At 36.0% G+C, this 20,100-nt stretch overlaps 1 protein-coding gene across 4 annotated transcripts in view; it reads left to right on the plus strand.

The window, feature by feature from the left end:
• The window catches only part of NEBL (nebulette), a 248,962-nt gene that overhangs the window by 142,964 nt on the left and 85,898 nt on the right, over positions 1-20,100 (plus strand). Inside the window, exons 1-2 of one of the 4 annotated variants that reach the window (XM_058830974.1) lie at positions 15,530-15,720; positions 15,815-15,886. The exons of 2 other annotated variants lie outside the window; for them this stretch is intronic. In XM_058830974.1, the coding sequence (XP_058686957.1) occupies positions 15,655-15,720; positions 15,815-15,886 (138 nt within the window). In that variant the 5' untranslated portion in view covers positions 15,530-15,654. Of the gene's footprint in view, positions 1-15,529; positions 15,721-15,814; positions 15,887-20,100 lie in introns of those variants that run through there. One more of the 4 variants, XM_058830973.1, reaches the window with a different exon arrangement.

Genomic DNA, 20,100 nt, shown 5'->3' on the forward strand with positions numbered 1-20,100 from the left:
GGAGAAGGAGATTGGGACTATCAATTTGTAAAGAACCATTAGTGTTTGGGGAAAGATAGAACATAACTGTTAACTTTGACATGGGGTTATTTTGAGCCTGGTAAGACTGGCAGACTGAGATGTGTGGCAAAGGACATGAAAGTCTGTTCATAGTCAGCTCAGGTGGCAGAGATCTGTGTGATGGGTTTAAATGCTGCAACCTGGGTGGAGGCCATGTGAGTATCTGTACAGGAATTCCTGCTTTCTTAGCTTTTGGGAAAATAAATGAGAAAATTACGTAGAGAATAGTAGAGAAAATGATACTGTGAATACACTGACATACATTTGTAAAGTTAGATAGGAAATGGCAAGTTTCAGTTTGTCTTGGAATCCTCAGTAAAGATCGTATGTGTGGTGATACAGTTCTAAATCACATTCAGATGTTTTTATGTATAACATTTTAATATTTTTAATAACCTTTCTACTGTATTTGCTGTATTTTCAATGTCCAGCTCTTGTCTTTCCACCCCATGATTGTGTATCCAGGACTGACCTTCAGTTGTAAATCTGAAATGTGAAGTTCATTCTAGCTTCCAACAAATCTTGGCTCATCTTGGCCCATCAAAAGTATCTGCCATAAACTTCCTGCTTGGGCCTATAATTGTTCCTCTGACTCCTTACTGGGAAGACTGCTTTTTCTTAATTCTTATTATTGATTTTGTGTCATTTTATATGAACAGATTTGAAAGCTGACCTAGACCTTTTAACATTCTACACAATGTGTAAACTTTCTGAAGAAGTGTTTTCTTTATACACTGCTTTTGTGAAGGGGTTTTTATTTGGTTCTAAAAGTAGAGCTTTTACCTGAGGAGTGACAAGCTGCCATCTCCAGATTGAATGCATCTGTTTTTTGTGTACTTAAAATCATGTGCAGATTTTATTTGAAAACGAATGTTCACTCCTTTGTATCTTTCTTAGAAGCGTTGGCTCTGTTTTATGACTTAGAAAAGTATGAGTTTAGTTGAGCTTCACAGAGTGTGTTTTTTGTAAAGTTTTTTTGCTCTGGTCCTGGCCATATACATTCATTGTAGGAGTAGTTATCTTACTGTATGCTACCATCTGTTTGGTAGGGCCAATCTGAAAAAGGCCACTGACCAGAAAAAAGGAGAATTAAACTACCCTGGTTGGTTTTGCACTGGAGAATATTTGGTTTGTGAAGAAATTGTAAGACTTCAAGTCTAACTCTCACATGTCCAGAGGGAGTGTGCTGCAGCACAGTTTTAAGGAGATTTGTGCATGTGGCACTGATGGAAGGAGGATGATGCAGGAACTGACACAAGGTTAGACTGCGGGAGCACTGGAACAGTATTTTGCAATTTTCACTGTGGTTGTCTTCATCTTGGTAGTTTTGTGAGATCTGATCAGTGTTCCCCTTCGCCCTCATCATCTCCTTGCCACAGAAGCCCCACATTGGTGCAGGCAGCATGCTGCTGGTGGCCCTGTTTGATGTGTCAGACCAGCTCTGATTTGCAGTGTCATGGGTTACACTGAGTTTTCTGTGTGGGTGGTCTCACCAAAACTATCTCTGAATGGTTGTGTGGAGCTGCAGTAATGTCTGAGATGGTGCAGCACAGCCATCAGCTGTGGTCAGACTAAGCAGACCTGGGGAAGGGCTAGTGTGAATCTCGAGGTTCATTTGTTCTGGCAGGAGGAACTTAGTGTGGTTCAGTGTATCTGGAATTTGGAGGCAGGATGGGAAGGCAGAGGCAGAGCAAGCGTAGCAGTCACTCTGACATCTTGAACTGCTCTCATACCACGTCCTGTGCAAAGCACACATTGTGGCAGCAGTCCTCAGTAAATGAAATCTGGCTGTAGGATTTAAGTGAAAAACATTTTTAACTGCACCATACAAATACAAGAACACATTATTGAAAGTATCCAACAGTGCCTTATTTTCACAAATGTGTTCAGCTTTAGATTTTGGAAGAAGAATGAATGTTCTGTGCTGCCAGCTTTTTCTTCTGTTTGTTTCTTCCATAAATTTGAAATGATAGTGGGGACTTTGTGCAGCCAAGCACCGCTGGTGAATAGATGTTGGAAAAAAGAATGAGAAGCCACAGTGGTATGGAGGAAATCATGTGGTTACAGCTATCTGTAGGAAAAATAAACATCCTTTTTCCCACTTCCCCACAAAAATGTTTTTGTATCTGGAAAAAATATGAAGCTAAGGCAGATAGAGTACTGAAAGGAATTAATGTCTATACACAAAATACATTGTCTTATGTGAAAACATCATTTAACAAGCTATTTCACCTGAGAGGAAAAGTCTGTCATTGCAGTTGAATTTGGGAGTTAAAAAAAAATCAGTGGAAGGGAATATAACAATATGGTCAAAAATAAATTTAAGTTAAATTTCTTGCAATAATGTGTCTAAAATTATTGACAAAAATGTGTATGGCTGAGCTGAGGATTGCCCCTGGTTATGAAATATTTTGTTTTCTAGGTTTTTGTATCTGTGCATTCTTAATGCATTCTTTTATTTGCCATTCACAACATTATTGTCTTAAAATGTGTTTATTTTGTATTTTTCTAATTGAGTTTAGGAGTAGAGATGCAAAGAGGCTTTTTCAAAATCACAAGCTGAGGCATGGAAGGCATGAGATGTAAACTTACCATATGAAAGACTTACCCAGAAGACAAAGATGTGCTTTAAAAATGTGCATTCTTGTAGCTGTTGCCAGCTTCAGATTCAACAATAAGAGTTTGTCTCTCTAAGTGGGGCACTTTTTCCAATGGCATAGGATTCTGAATGAATTTTTAATGAAATACTAAGCAGAAGTCATTAATATTCACTCAGAACAAAAGAACTTTACTAATGTCAATTCCCACTCCATTTTTCTCTTGATTCCAAACACGGTCCATCATTCTGAACATACTGTACTGGACTGTTTAGCAAAATGCAGAACAAATTATCTGTGGCTGATATGTTTTGAACAAAATCTTCTTACTTATTTAAAAATACAAAATATTTTGTTTTCTATTTATTATATGAAAGATCAGGACATCTAGGTGTCCTGAAACAAGGTGTTGGGAAACTAAGAAACTGTGGAAAAACACAGAGATGTTTGATTAAAGCCAGGATATATGCTATCTGTGATTTTTCCAGTGGGTGACATAGAAGAGATTTCTGCATCATTATGAATCTTAAAGACTGGCAGACAATATTTAGCATAATTTGACTCTAACACAATATTTTTTCTTTCATAATGAGCAAAGGTGGGGAAACCTTTTGTCATCTTCTGTTTAGATTTGAGTCAAGAAAAATAATGTATATTTCCGTATATAGTAGGTTATAGAGGAAAATTGTTCCATTCCAAATTATTTGTTCCCATAGATGGAGAATATATGAATAGATTTTTTCCATACCAATGAGTAAATTTGTTTTTTTGGCAGAGTACAATCTGCAATTCAGAGTGCACTAAACTAAACTCTGCTGTGGGTAGCACATCTTGTAAGAGAAGGAAACCTGGATTTTAGTTCCAGACCAAAATTTGCTTAATGATCTAATATTCTATTTATACCAGATCGATTTTAAAGTTCTGCTAACTTTAGCCTGTTTTCCAGGCTCTTCCCAGCTCCAAACAAACCTGTGTTTAACTCTGGAATGCCTATAATGATCGCATTGGTAATCAATACATACAAGCTATTGTATCTGTGAGTGAATTGTGTCAGAGCTTGCATGAAATGGACATGACATTGGACATAAAGAGATTAATTTTTCATAAATGAGATTATTTTTTAATGAATTATTGAAAGCAGTGAACTTCAATTCAGTATAGTCTGTAAAAGAAGTCAGGTAGTGTTAAACTGAGTAAAAAATATGTGCTAAACTGTAACTTCAGCAATATCTTTGCATTGTACAAGTAAATATTCATGCTTTCAACTAAAATACAGATCTAGAAAAAGAGAAAGCAACTAGGCTATTGTTTCTTCAAACATAATAATAATGCAGATGCCAATTATGTTATTTTACATTGCTTGGGAGTAGTTATTTAGTGAGTGCTGACACCCTGTAATATTTTCTACTGTTTATGGATTCTGCCATTTTCCCACATGAGAATTGTGTATGGCATAGAATTTCTTATGTATTTGCTGTTAAACATAATTCTGGTTTGGTAGTGCTGGACCAGTAGGGATTAGTTGTGTTGTCCTTTTTGATGTAAAGATAATGACTGTCTACACTGGAAGAAAATTGTTGTTTGTTTTTTACAGAACATAGAGCATGTTTATTTTTAAACACTCTTTTCTTTTGTGGCTAGAATACAGGGAATGACTAGTGAATAGAAGTATATCGTTAATTTGACTCTCCAGCAGAATGAATTATAATTTAATGGACAGAAAATCCATGAGGAATGTCCATGCTCCTGCATTGTTTGAAAATCATTTTACAGCTGTAACAACGGAAACTCAGTGCTTTTCAAATGAAAGCAAAGTAGCAAAGACTGTTAGACTTTTATGTAACAAAAGTGATTAAGTTGGACAATACCCAGGTTCACCTAGATTTCTGCATATGAACAAAAATGATCTGCTTGCCTAACTTGTGTCTTTACATCTATTGTGTTAAGCAGGGATAAAGATAATGATTTCACAGTTAACAGGCAGATAGAAGCAGACCTTCAAAGAAAAATCTAATTGAAGTTTATGAAGTTAAATCTTAATATTTTGTTTGTCTCAGGATGAGACAGAGAATATATTATTCAGAGTCATTATACATGAGTACAGACATAAAATACTTATAATAGATGTTTTCTCTAGCTTACTTAAATATTTTTTCTTGTTTAAGGATTTTAAAAAACTTTCTAAGATTAAGGCATTCTGTTCCTGAAGTGACTTTAAGCTTCTTAAAAGTTGACTCCCAGAAATTGGAGTGTCACTTCTCTAGACTTGGTCTGGACAAAATGGTAATTATTTATTCTCTGTTTTAAGATCTTTAATGATTTCATGTCTGATAAGTTACTGTCCTTTTTGAAAGTGACTAACAACAGTATAAAACTCTAATTTCAAAAATATAAACTTGTATTTTTAAAAAAATTATCTATCAAAGCTTGTGAGCATTTAGCATACGCTTTTCAGACTTGAATCTCATCATTAGACTTTAAATGCTGCTAGTCTGATATATCATATCTCCATCTGCCTCGATATCATGATGATTTTACCAAATAATGTTGAGAAAAGCTGCTGGGTCTGGCCCACCAGTCCATCATTATGAAAGTTCTGATAGTGAACTGATGGGTGTTTTGCTGAAGCTGTACCCTGGTGCAGACACGAACAGAGGGTTCATGGGCCAAAGAAGGGTCTCCTGTGGTTATCACACGCTAAGGGCTGGCTGTCTCAGTTCTGTCTGCTGCTCCAAAGGCTGTTTATATGTTTAATGATGGTGAAACAATGAGATTAAGCTCATTATTAGCTTTATAACCAACGTGAGATTAGCATGACTTGTGCCCTGATACTCATTTTTTGCCTCAGCTTGATTTTTAGCAGTAGAAATTTCTGACATCTTAAAAAATCCCTGTGGGTAGCATTAGTCAAGTACTGTGCACTCCTGGATGTTAATATCCTAGGATTTAAATCTAAGCTTGCAGAAGCTGAGTCTGACATATTTTGAATGTCTACATGGAGCATATTATAACTGAATCTTCCTCTTGCAAAGAGATGGTTTAAAATTGTTGAAAGTAAGTGAAATGTGTAGTTACTTCTGGGGCTGTAGAATAGTGTCCGTGTATGTAAGATTAGGCACTTCCCGCCCCTGGGGTTTGCAGTTTTGTATTACAGATTATCATTATTGAGTACACTTTTCTGATGAGATTGAGAAATTTCTTTAGCTGTAGTGTAAAGCTGCCAAAATACATTTACCACAGACCTTAAGGCAAATATAATTCTTCCAGAGGAAGCCTCAGGCTTTGGAGGTTTTTGTGCTGAAAGCAGGCTTAGGCTTCCCATGAGATCCTCAAAGAGATAAAAAGACTAAAAGCTCTTCAAAGCTAGGCCTTAGGCCCTGACATAATTTAATTCTCTGGCGATGGTTTTTGTATGTAAAAAAATGAATAAATATTTACAGAAATGCAATTTAAATAGAAACTTGGCCAACTAGACTTGAAAATAACTTTTTAATATCACCTATTCTTTTGAATTCAACATAAAAATATCTTCATATAACATTAATTTAGACATCAGATGACCAGGAAAGGACATGGTATTTTCTCTCTCTTTCTATATGCAAAATTTCAGTGAGGTTATCTTGCTTTTTTCATGCTGAATAGTTACTACTGATAACTGAACAGACATTGAAATTCATTTGCATAACAAGTAACTACACTGTTATTCTAACTCTATTCTTCACATTAATCCAATCACTTACTAATTGCAATTTAGTTTAAAGTCCTAAATTAAAGAACTGCTCTGTGTTCTGATCTCCTCCCACTTTTTCCTTTCTTATTTATTAGGCTATATGAACACTAAAATTTATTTAACAGATAGCAAAATGTTCTACAAAAATCCCCCAATCTTCAACACTGCAAGTAGACTATTATATGTTAAGAGTTAATTTATGCTGGAAATGACTTAACAGAAATATCACTGAAAAAGAGCCAGGAAAAATCCTGTTGGGAAGTTCTATGGTTTCAGCATTAGAATTGTAGGGCTGGGAGTCAGGAAATCTTGATTGATTGCAGTCTTCCTTTCTTACTGTGGAGATGCTGCTTTGCTTCATGGCTCTCTGTTCTCCACCTTGTAAAACAGAATGATGGAATCATCATATATCTTCAGGTATATGGCAGGGAGCAGCCTACTCCAGTAGGTATTTATCCTCTTCACAAAATTCCAGATGTTCAAAGGACACTTAAGACAGTTTGTTAACCAAATCAAGTCTGCTGCACCTCTCAAACCTCTGTTCAGACCATGATTTTCAGTTGGCCATGAATCAGCACATGATCAGGAGCAGGTTTTTGGTCAGGCTTATTTATCCATGGCTGTTCTTACTTAAGCCTGACTCCAGCCTAGTCCTCAAATGCCTGAGGATAAGGAGAGAACTTGGCTTGCTCTGTGTCTGTATATTCAGTCAAAGGCTTTATCCTTCTATTTATAAAATTCTTTAAATCTTATCCACAGGAAGCTGTATGAGTTAAAAGTATTTATTGCTCTTTAATGTTATTAACAGCAACAAGCGATCAAATCCAAAGATGGTATTTCTGGATAATTTGTAGTGTACAAAACATTGCTATATAATTTCTTTTGCCTTTCTCCTCTCAGGAGGTGCTTAGGGTGGTGTTTCATGTAGTGCAGTCATTAGCCTTCTTTGATTTGAAGAATTGTAGTTCAGTGTGCTTCTTTAAGTGGTAACTTAGGTATACTGTGTTATATGAAGAGCATCTTAGGGTTATATTTTCATTATTTATTTATAAGAACTATTTTTCCTACAGTAAAATTTGAGAAATGACATTTTAATAAGTATTATGAATGTTCTTAATAGATTGAGAAGTATGTTCACCTGGAAGTATCTGTGTTGAGGTAAATGCCAAGTTTAAATTCCACTGTTGAAACTGGAATTAGTTGGAATTGGAATTACTCTTGGTTCAAGAGTAATCAGGTCACAGGAGTGCCTAAAAAGTAGCTGAAGCAAGAAATTCCAGTTTTATGTCCACTACTGGTTTGGAGAAAACAATTCATACTAGAAGAAATATAATGCTCTTGCATGAAAGCAAATTAAGTAACTGATAAAACAAAATTGCTTTATGTAAATTTTTCTCTCTCTTTTTTTTTTTTTTTTTTGTGAAAGATCGAGCAAATTTAAGCCAATTTAAAAATAATATATTTTTCTGCTAAAATATCCACTGTTTATTAAGAAAGTGTTAGATCAGCTTTTATTTGATTCAAGCAAAAGAAATTTCCCTAGGGGTAAAAAAATTTTTAAGCTGAAATTTTGCAGCTAAACTCTGGACCATGACTAAAGTCAAAGATACGTTTTATGTAACTTGTTTTAAAAGACTAAAAAATCAGATAACAAATAATTTTTAATCTGATTCAGCTCTTTAATTGAATCCTTTAAAATGATGGTCTATATTTCTTTGAATATAGAAATATGTTATTAAATGCAAGTTGACATTTCTAAATTAGGTACTTGCCACCTCATCAGTGATATAAGCAGGAAAGTATTTTTCAGGGAATGATGGAAGATGTTTTTATCATCTTGTCACTGTTGTCATGGAAACTTGTGTATATCATTGTTAAACTGACTGTACATAAGGATCTAACATTCCTGTGACTTACTATTGCCAGCTATTGTATTTTTAGTGTATGTTCTTCAACACTGTAGTCAGTGCTTAGGAACTTGTAAGTTGCTCTCCTCAATTACAGCCATGAACACAATTACAGGATTAGGCTGTCCAGAGACACCATAGTACAGGGTTCTCCGTTCAAAGGTTCTTTTCAATACAGGGTTATTAACAGTTTTATTTCCTAATTCATTGTAGCCTATTACAAGCACTTAAAAATTAATATTCACTCTATTCTAGTAGACTATTTTGACAGCAGCTTCTTTGGGAGGAATGAGCTATCCATCAGTCTTTATCAACTCTCTGTCTTGAAAACCATGGACCTTTCTGAATGTGGATTTTATATATTATGTGCTTTGTTTTTGAATACAGTGCTAAATTCATAGTACAGCTCTTGTGTATCGTTGCCTTAACCTGTCATGCATGGAACAGTAGGCTGAAAGAGAAGCTTGCCTGTGGCAATCCAGATTTAAGCGCTCCTGGACACAAAGTGTGTGTAACTTGTTTTCTTGTTAAAATCTTATGATGGACACAGTTCACAAAGTAGGAAAAAAAAAAGTAAATTGTTATTTCGTTGTTTTTTTTCCTTCCAAATGAGATTTTAGAATGGGTAATTTTAAGCACAATAGAAGTGCTGTATGTTTTGCATAAGTAAAGTCTTATTGTTGTCTTTTAGTGTCTAGAGTTACTTCAAAATATAGCTTCTGCATTATTTATGGCTTGAAATTACTTCTCTTTTTAAAAAATGAAGTACTTAAATACATTTTTCATCATTGAACAAGTGACTTCCATTACCTCAAAATTCATTACATTTCTTTTCTCATCCTGGCCTGTTTGGTTTCATAATTTGGGGAGTTTTCTGAAGACACTTCTGAAATTTTAAGGCTATTATTTTAACTAACTGTCAATGAAGAATGTAGGTTTTGTGCTAGAGGTAGGTGTCTTTAGCAATTTGATGCAAATTTAACTTATCTGAAAATCACAGTAACATGAAGTATTCCAGAATAGTAAAGTTTTAAAGGTTTTTTTAAAGATGTACATTACTTACGATGGTGGTATTGTTGTGTTCAGAGAGTTACAGTGTCAGGACTACTAAAATACAAGTGCAGAAATAGGAAGAAGAAAAAACTCAGATACGAGTAAAAACTAGAAAAAATTTTACTTTCTAGAAAACTGCATTCATTAGGTGAGGGTTATAGGTTGAAAATTTAATTTGTAGGAAATGTGCGATTTTCTCTTCCTGCTCCAGGAGATTCTGTCACTTCAGGCAGTTGAATTCAATGTAATGCCACAAGAAAAATTCCTGGCAAGTAAACATGCCCAGTCTGTATGGCTAAGAATCTGTATATAAGATAAATGCATATTTTCTATCATTTCAGACTACTGTAAGCTGTATATGAATGTATAGTCACAAGAGGAGATATACTTAGCTTTTTAGGATTTATTGAGGCAAAATGGAACTTGTTTATTACTGGCTTCAGACCTTTCATCTGCAATCATAAATGATTCTAGCTGGGATTTATAGAAAAATAAAACTTCCAAACTTTATATATTCATGTCTCTTTCTTTCAAAGGATTTAGTTTTGGATAGAATGAAAATTTAGTGAATGGAGAATTTTGATCTTTCATCCAAAGTTTTCTGCATTAAGAGAAAAGCTGTAACTCCCTCTTCTGCTGACTGTGATTTTGCTTTCACGGATACCTCACACAGTAACCCAGTCAGCTGATAATTTTGTTTTCTAGCCATCTTCTCTTGAACAGCCTTAGGAAATCTGAGCCACAAGTTGCAGAGCAAAAGGAAAGCTTGGATGTGGATTGCCCCCCTCTGGTTACAGGGCACCAGCTGCAGGGCTCTTGGCCATTCAGCACACGGGAGCATTGGGGCTCCACATTTTGTGGGTGATAGGAAAAAATATCCTGATTATTCATTGTTGTAATGTTCTAGGAAGAGCTGGAAGTGCTGAAGAGCTCATCTGCTTTGCCCCAGAGCTGTTAGCTCTGGTGGACTGCCAGACCTAGGTGAACCCTTGGGTAAGGGGACAGGGGCTTTATGACAAGAAAGGGAAATGCCACAGCAGTCAGGTGGAGCAGATTAAACAGATGTGGTGCAGTCAAATGTGTCATCTCAGCTTGCAAAAGGAGCTGTAGGAGGGATAGATTTTCAGGCTTCTGGTTAAACTGAAAATATTGAGGGGGTGGAAATACCAGATTCCTTCATTGTTGAGGATTTAATTTCTTGACAAATGAAAAACTAGGAAAATAGAGATAGAACTGCGTATCACACCTAGAAAACACTGTTTTGAGGCTTAAAAACTATTGTGTAAACATAGTAGGCAATTATAAATATTGGTGAAAAAATGAAGTGGAGGATTTTAATGGCTTATTTTGGTTTATTTTAATGTATTGTTCCTCATCACAGGTAAGGCTACACCTGCTTGGCACAATCTTGTGCCCTGATAAATACTTTCCCTTCTGAATGAGCTCATTTCTTAATGAGTTGTGTGGGAAAGACTTTATTAACTCAGGTTACATGACTTCTGGTATCTAGATTATATTGGGTATTGTTGTGTGAAACTAATTGTGTACCATACAGACATCTGACATTCTCTGCCATCAATATCCAGTTAGGCTAGACAATGTCTGAGAGTATGAGTTTCCAAAAAATGTCTGTGTTTCTGTATCTGTTAGGCATTGAAAATTCATTAGGTTTTCTGGATTCAGAAGTCAGAATTCTAACATCTCATTTGTATTTGTCCTTAAAAATATCATTGCCATTCTCTGCTTTACCAAAACATTAAATAAAAACTTTTATTGAATGAAAATCCTAGCTTAGAGCTATGAGGTATTTGCAGGTTTTGAAGTGCTGCTGATGAGTGCAGCGTTAATGATCTGACAGATACAAACTTGTGGGTAAGTTTTTTCTCCAAATAGAGTAATGTCTTGAATTTCTCTAGTTAATGTGAATTGGTATTTCATGTTCAGGGAGGTTAAAACTGAGAGTCTGGGATTCCTTGCATGTTTCTGCTTGTGATTGTGTGCTGATAGCCTGACTATGAACTTCCTTATGCAGGGCTGCTAGGAACTTCCAGTCTGGGTATTTCTAGAAATGAGAAGTGATTGAGTCTCTGCACTTAAAAATGCTTTGTGTGCTTTTTGAAAAGACACCACCATCTGTTTTGTGTTGAATTAATTGTAGTTATTTCAGTGATGTCTGTGTGTGTTGAGTAAGAGCAGAAAATAACATTTTAATTTCAGGGATGTCTGTGGGTTGATTTTTAACTGATTGGAAACAGGATATCTAAAGCACTACCTTTACCTCTGTTTTTGTTAGGTTTTCTGTCCAGAATTGAAAGGAGTATATTCATAATGTATATACATCTCAGTATAGTGCTGTGCAGATTTACAACTGAGATACCTTGGTCCTTAATTTGTGGCCCATGTTCAAGTCCCCGATGAGGAACTCTGCATTCAGTAAATTTGAGATTGTGGGGTTTCTGGTATCTTTACCAGGACAAACATGAGTTGTGCTGCTCTGTGAAGTGGTAGACTAGTCCTTTCAGCCCAGCAGTACATACAGATATTACATAAATCAGAAGGCTTTTAGGGATTATGCTGAAGAAGTGCAGAGGTATTGTTTGTTCAGGGATGGAACTAAGAATCACTGCTAAGTTGTTATGTGTATCAGGTCCAAAACAAGATGAAGCTTTTTAAGTTTCTGGACCAACAATTCCCAAATCCATTTATTGAAAGACTGGTAAAGGGACAAGGAGATGGTGGGGCTCTGGCAATATGTGGACTCAGCTATGTGTGATCAAAGTGGGAAATCTGCCCTGAACTATTCACACTCTGGGCCAACTCACACTCAGGGCTCATTTACGCCCCATGTTTCTTCCTCTTCTGCCTCCTCAGCTGATATGTGTTTACATCAAGTACTTGAGGGATGTTCTGTGACAAAAAATAGTACACTGACACACGGAATGATGGCTCTAAGTGCTGGGAGAGCGAAATGTCTCTTTTCATAGCATAAGCAAAGGATTGTGTATTGCAGGTACAGTGCTTCTGTAAACAGTATAGACAAAAAAAAAGTAGGCTAAATTTGAACCAAGATGTAAAATGTCCTTGCAGGTGTGTGGAAATAAAAATGTGGAGCTTTGCAGCTTTTTTTACAAAATTTGAATTAGTTCATGTTGGGTATTTCCCTGAAGAACCCATTTGTACCGATTTTAAGGTATCTATAAAGCAATAAGAAATTCTAATTTTGCCATGCCCTATGTGCATATAAGTATTGTGGATACACAGCTTAGCAGTCCATTAAAGTGCTTTCTTAAAATTCTGTACAATTGGATTTAGCTTTATCTGTGCTGTTTTATGCCAGAACAAAAGATTATGGATTATTCCATTATATATAACGAATAATTATTCAGAAGTGTCAGTTTGAAGGTTTTGGTAAAATTGCAGGTTTTGTAGGTGAAAAATAATCTTTAGTAAAACATAGTTCATAATTGTTTTGGGGATGTAAAAGCTCAGCATTTTAACTATGTCTTTATTCAGATTAGATTTGTTATTTTTATAGTAATTTTAAAAATATTGGAAATGTACATAGACATTTCCAATGCTGAATATTCCTGCTGATTCTAGATTATTTATTGCCTCCTACAGAAGTAGCTAAAGCTTCTTTCTCATGTCTGTGAGTGTTCAATGCCACTTGAACAAGGCCAGGTTGGACAGGGCCCTGAGCAGTCTGATCTAGTGGGTGGCACCTTTGTCCATGGCAGGGGGGTTGGATCTGGATTATCTTTAAAGTCCCTTCCCACCCAAGCCTTTCTATGATTCTTCTTGACTTGCAGGCTGCTAATCGAGGCATAGTGCACTTCCAAAGCATGCAACTCTTAAATGGTCTTAACAAATTCTTCCCTGAATTAAATCTGGATATATTAAACTTGCAGGCTTGCTTTATTGCACAGTGAATGTTTTCTGATAGTATTCAGTATTTTGAGGAGGGTGAGAAAAAAGTAAGACAGGTTTCTGTGTCATCTTGCTGCATCTGTTATGTGAAAAGTGGAATTTTGAATAACGTGTATATGGTTAGTTGATGCTGTGGTTTTTTTCCTCTTACTCCCTTTGTGCACAGTATTATATTTTTCTTTAATATAATGGGTTATAGCAGCTGTCTTGTAATCTTGTATTATGGAAGTTACATGGGGCACAGGATATTTGAATGCTTAATTATGCCTGACCCAGATCATGCAAAAATGTGAAAAAATGAATTGTATCAATTACAGATAATAGAATAAAATAGAATGTAATTGAGTAGAATAGTTCAGTTGGAAGGGACTTCCAGTGACTGCGTAGTCCAACTGTCTGATGACTTCATAGCTTACCAAAAGTGATCTTGCAGTTTTTGATTATGCAGAAGCCATTGCAGGAAAACCAGAATATATAAATTTTGGTCTGTCCAGCTGCTGAAAACCCACCAAATATAATATTAAAGGCATGTTAAAAAGCCAAACACCTCCCTTTTTCCCCAAAGCAGAGACATGTTTGGTGTTGTAATTTTGACCATATTTGCTTCCCAGTGAAAAAAGTAGTGAAAGATTTCCCTATGTTCAGGAAGCTTTGCAGCTACTAATAACTTTTCTATATGCTCTTAAATATTTTTCAATGTCTCCACTTAAAAAAATTATTAATTGTGGGGAGGAAAAGGAAATTAACTGCACTGAAAAAATACAGTATTGGCAATATTATCACAAAAATCCTGAAGTGAAGCCTTAGTGCTGCATTTCTGTCTGACACTTTGTAGGTACTCTGTCTGCTTATGGTGTGCCCCTTGAAATCAGGCATGGGTCTGTTGTTTAGGAATATATTTGCTGTAGCCATGATCTTCAAAAAAGACCTGTTACTGTGAATACTAGTAAGACTAAACCATTTGTTTCCACCACGATGAAGCATTCTGAACTCCAAAAGCAGTCAGCATATATCACAGGTAATTCTCACCTATGCAAACTGGACTTCTAGGTTTAAATCAGAACTTCAGCAATGCTGAAGGTTCAAACCTGAACTTTAGGAGCTTTTATTTGAGAGTGGAATGGAAAGTCTTGAAGCTTTCTGTACTATTAATGTATAAAGAGTTCTCTCTTGGTTTAGGCTGAAAGCTGTTCCTGTCTCTGTTCTTAATACTTAATTTTTCAAATTTTTAGACCTTAGCTAAATCAAATGCTGTATTTTTTCTCATCTTCAAAATGTTTATTTTTCTAAGGAAATTAGTGTTTTTAAATACACTCCAAGGACATTGTGTTCAGGCACATGTACTTAAAATTCTTCTAAGAGTTGTTTTTAAGAGCACGCATTCCTTGTATCTTTGCCTGATTGCAAAGCCACGTAGCAGTGAATGACTTTGCTAGATGAAATTCAAAATCATGAGCTCTACAAAATGAGAAATACACAAACTACAGTTTAGAAAGAAAAATTATATTCAAATGCTGGTTTCTCCAATTGGTCTTGTAATACCTTCTTGCTTGTTTTACAGAAGTAAACACTGAACCCATGAACATAAGGATATCTTTCAGTTCCATTGCAGCTGGAGTCAGTGACTTCATACTGAGCAAGGTTGGTTTTTAGACTACAGTCCATGACAATTTTTAACAGTGAGAAATGCATGTTTGTGTGAATACATAGCCATGTGTACTTGTCATACAGACTTATCTGTATCTATGTATGCACAGGTTTAACCTGCAGCTGACATGATATGGAAAGCATTTAAGGAATTCTGTAAGATTTGTGGAAAAGAAGTAATTCTGAGAAAATACTCTAGCAGTTACATCTGCTGGAAAATGAGAATAGTGTGCTTTTTTAAACAAGAAACGTTATTATTGGGATAGTAAAATAAAGTTTTATGATAGCTGATTTTGGAGGCACTGATGCCTTGAATCTTACATCTGGGCAGTTTTCCCGTAAAGTTAATGTTCCCCTTTCAATCCTGTTAATTTCACTAAATTACTTATGTTACAAATGAACTGCATCACAGTATTTTAATTGTTTTCATAGTAATTTTAAAAGTAGTTGCTGGGGATAGGACATTTAATTATATTTTATCAGTAAGAAAGCATTAGCTCTGCTGTGAGTGATAGCCAGCAAGGCCATCTGTGATGCCTTTCAGTTCACTCACTCTGAATTGTTCAGATAAAGACTGTCAAGTGCTGCCTAAATAAGGAAGGAGCCGTGGTAGGGTTAAGTGCAGTGGAGGACACAAATGGAGCATTGATTCCAGGCATGCTGGAGGGTCTGAGCTGTTTCCTGCAGCACTGAACCTTTTAAGAGTTTTCATTGTTTCCTGCAAAGTATTAAAATGCGAATGTCTGCCACTCAAGATCTCAGGGAGGATGAAAATGAGGATTGGGAAGAGGAAGAAAAGGTGAGTTAAACCCCAGCAGTTTTGCAAACTATTATTTCCTTCCATTTTTACTCTTTTGGACACTAAACATGCAATGATTACCTTTCTCTTTCAGGTCTTCCTCAAGCCTGTTATTGAGGACAGAAATATGGAACTGGCCCGAAAATGCAGTGAATTAATAAGTGATGTAAGTGATGGTGACTATTTTTATCTTCATATTTGAATTTATTTTTTCAAATTAATTTGCATTTATGATACATATTTTCTCAAATATGCACAGTGTAGCATGTGCCCATCCAAGGCTCAAATAATAAAAGCGCACAAAATAATAAAAAACCACATATTACTCCCGTACCATAAATTATCAGCCACAGAAGAATGAGCTTTTATGAGCACTTGGATGGTAGGAAGCATAGGCCCTAGAAAGGGGTGTTTCAAAATGTGGGTCTCAGGGAGAGGGTGTCTGCATGAGAAGACCTTGGCTGCTTTCATCAGGAAAATGTGGTATTTTTTTTTGGTTGTTTAATTGGTTTGATGCAGTTTAATTGGTTAAATGCAGATTAACAGATGTAAATGCAGAGTTTGAGCAAAACTGGCTTCCAGTATACATAGTAGTAAGGAGGGAAGTTAAAAATAAATTTTTAATGTTATCTTTGTTTTGTACTGATGGATGTCCAAAACTGCTCAGCATATTGTTATTAACTATGCTTACAGGACAAATCCACTGAAATGCTAGAATATATTTTAAAAATATTTAGCTAGCTAATTCTTAATTTAGTTAGTATAGATTTTTAAAACTGTGGATCAGTTATATAAACATTGTATAAACATCATAGATCAGGTGTAAGACATTTTAAATTGGAGTAGATCTGATTGCTTCAATTTAACAGGATCAAATTTACCTTTATGGAAATTTATTTTTGTTTCTCTCTTGGGACAGTGTATCTGAAATGTAACTTTGTCTATTCATGGGTGTATGGGTGTAAAGAGTGATATTTCTCCTGTGAAAAAGCTGGCTGGCAGGAGAGGAGACCTTTCTGAGGAGAGAGTGACTTGCTTCGAGAAATGTTCTAAAGAAACCAAAAAATAATGCCTGGTTCATGTTGTGTTGTAATCTGATATACAGGTGTGGGTTGTTGATTTAATAGGAATAGAACATACAAAATCTATGTTTTATGTATAAGTTTTTAGAATTTTAGAATGGTGTGTTAGAAAAGAATAGCTAACTCAGAAGAACAGTTACAGTGCTGGCTTGAAGGTGTGACTTGACAAGGTCAAAGTTTCCTCTTTCCTCTTGTCCATACACTGCTTACTTCAATTTTCACAGAAAGAGTGCTGAAAATTGGATAGATCCTTAAGAGAAGCTACAAAGATGGTTCCTTTGTAAACTCAGCCTACTTCAGGAAGTAGTAAAGATTGATAATATTCTTACACATAGATGTATACATACTTTCTTTGGGAAAAAAGGGCATATTGTTCATTAAGCGCCTGTCAACTCTTGTAAAGGCAAAAATGAAAATGGACCTGAAGCACTTAGATGACCCAATATACATTTATTGCATATATGCAGCTTCTTTCTAAACATGCTCACTGTTCTTAAAGACAAAAACTTCTTGAAAAATGCTGAAGAAATCTTTCTTTAACTGAAAAGGAATTATTACTCTCCTGTGTACCCATTAGGAGTAATATTGGCTGTGGCTCTTAATTAATGGATAAATGGAGTGGCTGTATTTTCTTGGATTTTCTGCAGGGGCTTGAGAGCTAAGGCGAATAGCTAAGTCAAGCCAGGCTTCTACAGCTTATAATGGTTCAGGGATGTGGGCTTTTGCTGAAAACTTGTGATGCAGTTAGCCTTCAAGTGTGTTAGATTTTCCTAGAGATATGTCAGGCATAATGGCAAAATGTTATTAATGCTTTCAAAGCAAGAACAATATATAATGAACCAGACCAATCTAATTTCAAAAAAGAGGCTCTGTGTTTAAAAATAACATCCAGTTTTGGAGCTTTATTCAGCCTCTGATGAAATCACTAGGTTTTTCTTCATTGGCTTGAATGGAATATGCATAGAATATGAATTTTGTCTCTCAGAGTTTTTTTCTGTAATGGAATTTCTTATGACCAGTGAAGTACTTTGTGCCTGGGTATAAATTCCTCATCCTGCACATTTCATTGTGGAGACCAATATATTGCAAGGACTTTGCATTCTTACCTTCCACTTTTTGCTTGTTGACATTCAGAACTTTTTATATATTCCTTATCCTTTTTAGCATGAACCTTTGCACATACTACTGTTTGTGTGGATTTATGATTGGTATACATTTGTACATTTTATTTGTACAGTGGTTTTGCAGCGCTTACAGTTTGGCCCTCAGATGACCTTGGGGAAGTGCCTGTGTCCTTGCTGACCACGAGACTGGGTGATTGTCCTTTTCTGATGGTGGAGCTGTCAGCACAACTCCTCCATCAGAATGCAGAGCCAGGAGAGCACATGCCTGAGATACTGGGGTTGTATTATGCTTGTCCTGCATTCTTTTCAGGCTGACTTAAATTTGGCAATATGGTTTTGAAAAAGTGTTACACTGGCAGCCCTTGGTTAATCTGTAATTGCCAGCCTTGAGCTGTAAGTAGGGGAAGTTGTGAAGTGTATATGTGTTCCAGTTCTTGAGAAAATCCTCAATTTCGTTTGAAGTTGGCAGATGTTTGTTCTGTGGCTGTGATACCCCCTGGATTGGTTCTCTCAACATTTAATTGGTTCTCTCGTTCCATTTAATCTCCCTCTATTATGAAATTGTATTCCACAGATGTTTTCAAAACTGTCATGTGTGTTTGATTTATATGAATTGCCTTCCTCTCCAGGCCTTTTCTCTTCCACATTGAAATTGGGCTCGTCCATTTGCTTGTAGTGTATTTTCATCTCTTCTTTGTTTTGATTGTGTGCTGTGATGTTGTGTGCTGTTATAAGCAGAGATGAGGACAATTACAGAAGGTAATTGACCAAACTGTCATAATCCTTTTTGGTAGAATGGCAGACACTGCCTTCTGAAGATTCTGCTGAATTTTGGTAATGAGTGTTACCAGCACTTCTTTTCCTCTAAAGCAAAAAATAGAACTGCTTGCCATTTATGTCCTTGCACAGGGTCCAACTTTGCTTTGGGATGTCTCTGTTATAAAGCAAAGTCCCAAAAGACTTTTTGTCTTTTTTAGAGCCAATAGTGGAAAACCTGTCATAAACTAACAGGGTTTTGACTACCTAATTCTGGCTGCAGCTGTTCCCCTGGACTCACCATTACTAGTCACAGCCTCTAAGTCAAGAGGACCCTTCAGTCTGAAATAGCTGGAGATTACTAAAATACTATGTGTTTTAGTAATAATACTGCATGCCTCTCATTTTGTCTTGCTTTTCTCTAGGTTCCTATGGCCCCAGAGAAAGGATTCTGTATTAGATGGATCTGTGGTCTGACACAGTCCTTAGTCTTAAAAGAGATTATAAATTCAGAATTTATAGGTTTTTATAATAGAATTTGTAGGTTTGGAAGGTGAATCCTTAGTGCAAAGAGGTTCCTTTTTGTTCTAGCATAAAAGCTAGATAAGAAGGTTCAGACATTTTTGTTGTTTTTCTAAACATAAATGGGTATTTTGGATATGATGGTTCTACAATGGGTCTTGGCATGATGACTGTTGACATGGTTACGCCGTTCATGTTAAGATTATTTAGAATAGTTTTTTGAGTATATTCATATTAAAGTTAGATGAGGACGTGCCCCTGAATAAAAGGAATGGTGGCTGCTTGGTTTATGCTGTTGCTATTGGAGGCTTTCCTTTAGCCCACAGTCTCCCTTCTGTGTTTCCCCCTGAAACAGGCTGATGAAACAGGCCATGGGTGAGACGAATTTTCTTGGTGAACCAGGAAGCTTTGACTTAAAGGTTGGATGCCCTTGTTTGATAAAGCTGATCTTCCATATAATATTCATTAAGAAAAAATGCAGCTTGAAGCTTACTGTTTTGGTGGTTGTCTAGGAATTTTAATCCACTTTGCTGTATAGTTGTGCTGCAGTCAGAGTTGGTTTTATGATGAGTCAGGGAGAAGAAGAGGATCTGGAGAGAACTATGAAAAATGGGGCCTTTAGTGAGCTTTAGAACTATTGAACTTCAGAAGTATATTGAAAGAGCAGTGGCTCCAGGCCATCATTTTCAAATTTTTCCTATTTGTTTTTTTTCACAAGGCTTACCAGATCTGCTCAACCTAAACAGTGTATTTTGTGGTGCAGGGTAAGCCACTTGCAGGCAAAATTTCCTATTCAATATTTCAGACATCTGAATTTTTAATCACAGACTTTGAAGAGGAATATTGGCTTTTCTGCCTATTCATTCCAGCCATTATATTCAATCATAGTCAACATC

The sequence above is a fragment of the Poecile atricapillus genome, chromosome 2, assembly GCF_030490865.1.
Source record: "Poecile atricapillus isolate bPoeAtr1 chromosome 2, bPoeAtr1.hap1, whole genome shotgun sequence".
NCBI lineage: Eukaryota > Metazoa > Chordata > Aves > Passeriformes > Paridae > Poecile > Poecile atricapillus.